The 6,631-nt window shown below is 51.6% G+C and overlaps 2 protein-coding genes across 2 annotated transcripts; both read left to right on the top strand.

Annotated features, from left to right (window-relative positions):
* Positions 1-203: 203 nt before the first annotated feature.
* Z519_02861 (uncharacterized protein) lies at positions 204-2,570 on the top strand (the record flags this gene model as incomplete). Its single annotated transcript, XM_016760616.1, has 9 exons — positions 204-942; positions 1,001-1,021; positions 1,078-1,181; positions 1,232-1,402; positions 1,467-1,563; positions 1,613-1,684; positions 1,798-2,078; positions 2,131-2,359; positions 2,413-2,570. 9 exons carry the CDS (start codon positions 204-206, stop codon positions 2,568-2,570), a joined length of 1,872 nt encoding a protein of 623 aa, XP_016622466.1.
* A 1,655-nt stretch (positions 2,571-4,225) lies between these two features.
* Positions 4,226-6,145, top strand: Z519_02860 (uncharacterized protein; the record flags this gene model as incomplete). Its single annotated transcript, XM_016760615.1, has 3 exons — positions 4,226-4,271; positions 4,322-4,622; positions 4,678-6,145. 3 exons carry the CDS (start codon positions 4,226-4,228, stop codon positions 6,143-6,145), a joined length of 1,815 nt encoding a protein of 604 aa, XP_016622465.1.
* Positions 6,146-6,631: the final 486 nt, after the last annotated feature.

Below are 6,631 nucleotides of genomic sequence, written 5' to 3'. Positions count from 1 at the left end.
CCCCCCCCCGGAGCTCCTCAACCCCACATAGCCATGTCGGACGCGTTTCGGCGTCGAATCGGTCCTTTGAGAAAGCGGCGGTTCGCCATCTCAGCCTCTTATGGCCAGAGTTGGAATAATAAAATACCAGAAGTTCTCGACCTAATTAACGGATTCCATCAGCAGTCCAGTTTACAGAAGTTCAGGCAGCCTGGATCGATACTATGTATCCTCTACCAAATCTTCCGTGCTTCCTCCCCGCGATCCCCATTCCAGATTTCGTAGATCTCGATGCCTTGGCCAACTATTTCAGTTCAGCCTTCGAAGTTCTCAGTGAAAGCCATTTTCTCCAGGATGCTCTCTGGCGCGACACATTTGCCATGACCGGCACCTTGCGGACATTCTACTCTGCCAAATCCATAGCCGCTGCATGGAAGGATACGTCAGCAATCCACAAACCAACTTCGTTCGAGATTCAGGGTAAACCCAACTTGATCAAAGCTGGAGATTCCCACTGGGTGGAATTGAGATTCACTTTCGAGACTCGTGGTATACCGGCCACCACCGCCGACGATGGGATTCTTTCTGTTGCCCTCGACAAGGATGGCAACTGGAAAATCTGGATCATGCGCACGGTCATTGGGCAGCTCAAGGACCAGCCAAACGTGGACAAGCTCGATGTGGTACGTCAGTTGGATGGCGAGAAGCTGACCAACGGTACCATCGCGCTTACTAATGGCATAACCACAAACGGAGCGACTCCCAATGGCATAACCACAAACGGAACTATTCCCAATGGCACGACCAGCCCGAACGTGGATTTCCAATGCATCATCATTGGTGGCGGCCAGGCTGGTCTTTCCGTCGGTGGTCGACTCAAGGCGCTCGGTGTGTCTTATGTCGTTGTAGATAAGTATGAGCAGGTGGGAGACAGTTGGGCAAAGCGATACGACTCTACCAGATGTCAGTATAGACCCTGTCAGGAATTTGAGGCGGTGGAAGGGAGCTAACAAATATTTAGTGCACACCATTCGAGAATTCGGTAAGATTTGTGGCATTACTCACGTGTATAGGTTGGTACTGATTGAGATGCGACAGCCCATTTGCCTTTTGAGCGAACTTTCCCCGCAACATATCAAGAATTCCTCACCAAGGATGACCTTGCTAAAGGCTTCCGCGAATGGGCAGCTAAGTTTGACATCGTAATTTACCCTGAGCGCAGGAGAAAAGAAACTACGGCTAACTACAACAGAACGTTTGGACAAGCACCACTGTCCTCTCTGGCTCGTGGATCTCAGAGCATAACACCTGGGAACTGAAGATCCGGCGCAATGGCGAGAACCAAACAATTACCTGCTCCTACATCGTTCTCGCTGTGGGCGCAAATTCTCGATTCCCTGTTGCCCCAACATATGAGAACCGAGTACGTCTACAACCGCACCCTCGATGCTGGTTACATGGAACACGGACTCACCTTCCCTATATAGGAGGCCTTTCGGGGCGTTATTCTACACTCGGGCGATTATACGAACTCTAAGGAATGGGTTGGAAAACACGGTGTGGTCGTGGGAAGTGGAAACACAGGTCAGAACAATTTAATGATATCAAAGGTGCTGATGCTGACGTCCTGAAGCGCATGATGTCGCCGATGACATGTATAGTCAAGGCATGGCTTCCGTGACAATGGTTCAGAGAAACCCAACATGTGAGGAGCTAACATTGTCGACTCCTCCTGCAATGGTCTAACGTGGACAAAATAGTTGTCATTCCAGTCGAACTATATAGAGAGACTCACGACAGTTAGTTCTTAACTCAGAGCACCGGAGGAACAGCTACTGATAATTCCAGGACTCTACAACGCCGACACCCCGACCGAGCTAGCCGACTTAATGTTCTTTACTGGCCCAGCGGTCATAACTCGCATAATGGCCGGAAAGATGCTGCACGCCAAGATTCGTCAGCATCCCGAGCGGTTTGACGCTTTGGAAAAGGCTGGTTTCCTCCTCGATCGCTACGCCGACATGGGTTATGTGGTCTACGTACGCCAGGGAGGCCACTACATGGATGTCGGAACATCAGGAAAGATCGCCTCAGGCCTGGTGAGCTCACTTCCATTCATTCACGGTATCTAGAGCTAACGGTAGTAACTAGATTAAGATGAAGACCGATTCTCTCCCCGTTCGCTGGGTCGAGGATGGCCTGGAGTGCGCCAACGGCGATCTCCTGAGAGCAGATGTGGTTGTCTTCTCCACTGGGTTCGTTGGTAACTTGCGACTCCTCGTTGCTGAACTGCTAGGCAACGACGTCGCTGCTCAAGTAGAGGACTACTGGGGCCTCAACGAGGAAGGAGAACTTCGTGGCGCTTTCAAACCCTCGGGCCGTGAGTATCTGATTCTCGATCAAAGACAAGTTTGACCTGACCGATTTTTATAGATCCCGCTTTCTGGTATACCGGTGGCGCGATTGGCCAGGCACGGTACATGTCTCGTTTTATCGCTCTGCAAATCAAGGCAAAATGCCTAGGCACGCCGCTGCCACTATACACAGAAACCCCTCCGCGAAATTCCAGCATTCCCATGAAGGTGTTATGATTTATCCTTGATCTAGTGGTCGATCGGTTTCGCTAGTCAGAATACTTGTCAGACGGAGCCTTAAGTGGGTTATTAGTAGCGTTCGCGCAGGTGCGACAAGTCCTACTTGAGTGCGTGGGAGTTGATTCCAGGAGTTGACCTAAAGCCATATCGATGATTTTTGAAAGGGCCATTTAGTCTGTCGACAGGTATTTCACTTTTAGGTATAGGTTGATCCTGTAAGACTGAGAACTGTTAAGTTAACGGATAGCATTGGTCTGTCTTAAGAGATGCATCTGTCTATCTGTCTCTTCAGTGAAGACTTTGCCTATTTATCTAAATGCCGGCCGGTGTTCAGAAGGCTATTCCTGAAAATTCCATGGCAAACTCATCCTGTTCCACATTAACGATGGAGATGTAACTGGCGTTGCACTCGCGATCATAGACGTGGGATTCTCGTGCCCATGGACACCTGCTTTCAATCCCAGGGGCCAAACCGCCAACAAAAGTAGTCGTTAGGTTCTCTGACAGGTATGTGCTGGTGCCATGAGTGTTGAGGGTGGCTCATTAAGATCGTTAGGCGTCTCGGCACGTGGCTAGTTGTGTGACCCGAGTAGAATGTGGGGGTAGAAGGTATCCCTGCGCAGATAACTTCCAAGTGCTTAGCATCGCCGAATATAACTATTCATGGCTTCTTGAGCAGCGCTGTTCTCTGTTATAATTTCAATAATGGTGATTTCTATGGAGATTAGCGTACCAAAGCCTATAGCACTGCTGGTTTGTACACAGCAGATATTACAACCAACACGGAGGCGCCGGTTCGGTCTCGTCTAGGTTACCACCTATTTAACGCGCTCCTAGTTCTGTGTAGGCACTCTACAACTCAGGTTAACTCAGGACGCCCTTGAAGACACTGTCCTGGGTTCATAATCACATGTAACATAGGTAACAAGGACTGCGGACAAGGCAAAATATGGGTGCCAAGAAATTTCTCGGCAAAGTTTTCTGTGCAGAGGATAAACGTAACCTTACTAATTAGGCAAGGGTGTATTGGTTGCGGCTTGGAAGGAAATCCTCCCTGTAAACAAACTTAATAACCTGAAACCCATACACGCAACATAGGCAAGAGGAAAGGCTGGAGATACCATGCCATGATGTCTGGCGTGGATAAACACACAACTCACCGAATAGTCCTCCGCACTGTGGTATGATTAATTCAGTCGGCATGCAAGGAGGCTGGAGCGCTGGTCCGCGGTCTCGGCCATTGCCCTCAAACGGAACACACGGCAGAAGCTTTAAGAAATCCCACATTCACTACCCCACAGTTGGTCGCCATCCGTCTCATGACAAAATATTCGAGTCGGAACAGTCCTGTTGAGTCTCACGGGTGCCGCGTCGAAGTCTAACAATACCATGTCTCGCCAACATCGATCCTATGTTTAAATAGGCTTCTCCGTCAAGGATGACTCGCGTTCATGGGCATCTTAGGGTCAGAAGGTGTATTCTTTCCGAAATAAGTACGAGCCAAGCTCACCTCGCTACTTTCAGGCTTTTGACAGGACCGGGACCCGTGGTGCTCGGCTCGCGATTGCTCATATAGATTTCCTCGAGCTTCTTTCAAGACGTTCACAGGTTTCTTCCGACTCTCTGCACGACTGTATCCAGGGCATATCAAAATGCCAGAGCCTATTGAAGTTCCGGTGGTGATTGTTGGAGGAGGCTGTGAGCCGTGCACTTGCCAAAGGCTCACGATAGTGCTGACGCTCTCCCAGCTTGTGGCCTTTCCCTCTCCATCTTTCTCTCCGATCACGGCGTACAGCACATTCTTTTCGAACGTCATGCAGGCACCTCGATTCTCCCCAAAGCCCACATCATTAACCAAAGGACAATGGAGATATTCCGACAGCACGGCATCGCAGATGAAATCATCGCCCAAGGGACCCCTCCTCGGCAATTGAGCCAAGTGGTCTGGCAGACCTCTCTCGCCGGCAATGGGCCTCTGGATCGTAAGATCCTGGGGACTATTCACACTTGGGGCTGTAAGCAGGGCACAGAGCGCAACAATACCTATGTGTACGTTGAGACTTCGCTGGCACCAGTCGACCCAACTAACCTTTGTCCTCTCCAGGCGAGATGCACCTCACCTTCCAACAAACCTTCCGCTGCTTCGCTCTGAGCCTATTCTCCGTTCGATCGCAGAGACTCGGAACCCAGGTAAAGTGCTCTTTTCACATACGGTCACCGACTTTGAAGAAAAGGAAGACTGTGTCCTCGTCTATGTCTCGAACAAAGATGGCACCAACAGTGTCTACCGTGCCACGTATCTAGTGGGCGCGGATGGCGGCAAAATGGTTGGTCCAAAAATCGGGGTTGAGATGGAAGGCCCCAAGGGTCTCCGGAAGATCGTTTCGACGCACTTTAAGGCAGACCTCTCCGAGTACTGGGACGACCGCACCGGCATAGCCCACTTTTGCAACCCGTCTTTAGGTCTCGGGATGCGGAGTGGCTCAATGCTGCCTTTGGGCCCAACCTGGGGGAGATATTCGGAAGAATGGCAGATGCACTTCGCTATTGGAGTTGATGATCCGCTTTTCCCACGTGAAGACGCCGTGGCCCGCATTCGGCAGCTGTTAAAACTACCCGACCTGGAACTTGAGGTCTTGAGCCTGAGCAATTGGGTGCTGGAGAGAGTCGTGGCAAATAAGTATAGCCAGGGGCGCGTCTTTATCGGCGGTGATTCGGCACACCGTCATCCTCCGACAACCGGCCTGGGACTCAACACAGCCGTGCAAGATTCTCAGAATCTTGCATGGAAGCTAGCGTACGTGCTTCAGGGTAAGGCAGATGTGAGCCTCCTAGACACCTACGAGATGGAACGGCTGCCGACTGGCAAAATAAACTGCGACTGGGCCTTATTCACGTCTCAACGCCACCATGTCATAGCGAAAGCCATTGGGATTGAGGAAGGGAAGGCCGAGGCCAATGAAGCGCACTTTTTGAATATGTTTGACGAAGAATCCGAGATTGGAAAGGCCTCACGCGCATATTTGCAGTACGTTATCGATGGCCAAAAGGTGGAATTCGCTGCACATGAGATGGATCTAGGTTTTGTCTACCCACAAGGCTCGTTCGTGCCCGACGGTACTGTGCCGCCTCCACGCGATCCGATGCACCAGCATTACACTCCAACAACGCGGCCAGGTCACCGCCTGCCTCATGCTTGGTTGGACTGCCGCGGCGCCATGATCTCTACGCATGATCTTGTTGGAACTGCGGCCGACTTCCTCCTCATCACCGATCGAGACGGCGCTGAGTGGGTCGACGCTGCCCGCAAAGCGGCCAAGGCAAGGTCCATCGGGCTCAGAGTCGCTCAAATCGTCGCTCCCATGGACAGGCCGTCGGTCGAGGAGTACGTCGACCTTGAACTACAATGGGCAGAAGTGAAAGGCGTTGGTGCCAAAGGAGCCGTCCTTGTTCGTCCGGACAATATCGTGGCTTGGAGGTCGTCTGGACCGGGATCCGCCCAGGACATCGCGGGTGCTTTTGATCAGATTCTGGGGCGAAGGGACAAGGTCACCCTCAACGGAGTGAAATGAGGAGAAAATCAATGTACGTGTACCACGGGTATCGATAGAGCCGCAAGACTACTATTACCTCTACCGAGAGAGCACGGAGTTGCATACCATAGTCAATCTTATTGCTTGAACTCATGTCATTGAGATACAGTTTCACAGATTCACTCTGCTCTCGAGACGACAACAACCCAACAGCTCCTCTGTATTATTACAGATGTACTGTCACCTCGTGATTGTACACCCCGTATGCTTCGATGGCCCCATCCCACAGGCCACCACCGGTAGCCGGGTGTTCAGTGCTATCTTCCTCCCCCACAACAAACCCCCGCTGAGCCTCCTCCCCCCCGCAGCTTGGACGGGGCCGGCAAGCATCGGCGGCAGCTCTTCGGGTCTTCGTTCGCCGCATCGGAACAGCGGTCTACCTTTGGCCCAACTGGGGCTGCACCAATGCTTCAGGCAATTGGCGGTAGCTTGGCTACTTTTATATGACTTTTACCACCAAACAGC

The sequence above is a fragment of the Cladophialophora bantiana genome (genome assembly GCF_000835475.1).
Source record: "Cladophialophora bantiana CBS 173.52 unplaced genomic scaffold supercont1.4, whole genome shotgun sequence".
Taxonomy (NCBI): domain Eukaryota; kingdom Fungi; phylum Ascomycota; class Eurotiomycetes; order Chaetothyriales; family Herpotrichiellaceae; genus Cladophialophora; species Cladophialophora bantiana.
The sequence above is the reverse complement of the archived record's forward strand: the minus strand, read 5'-3'. Positions and strand labels throughout refer to the sequence as shown.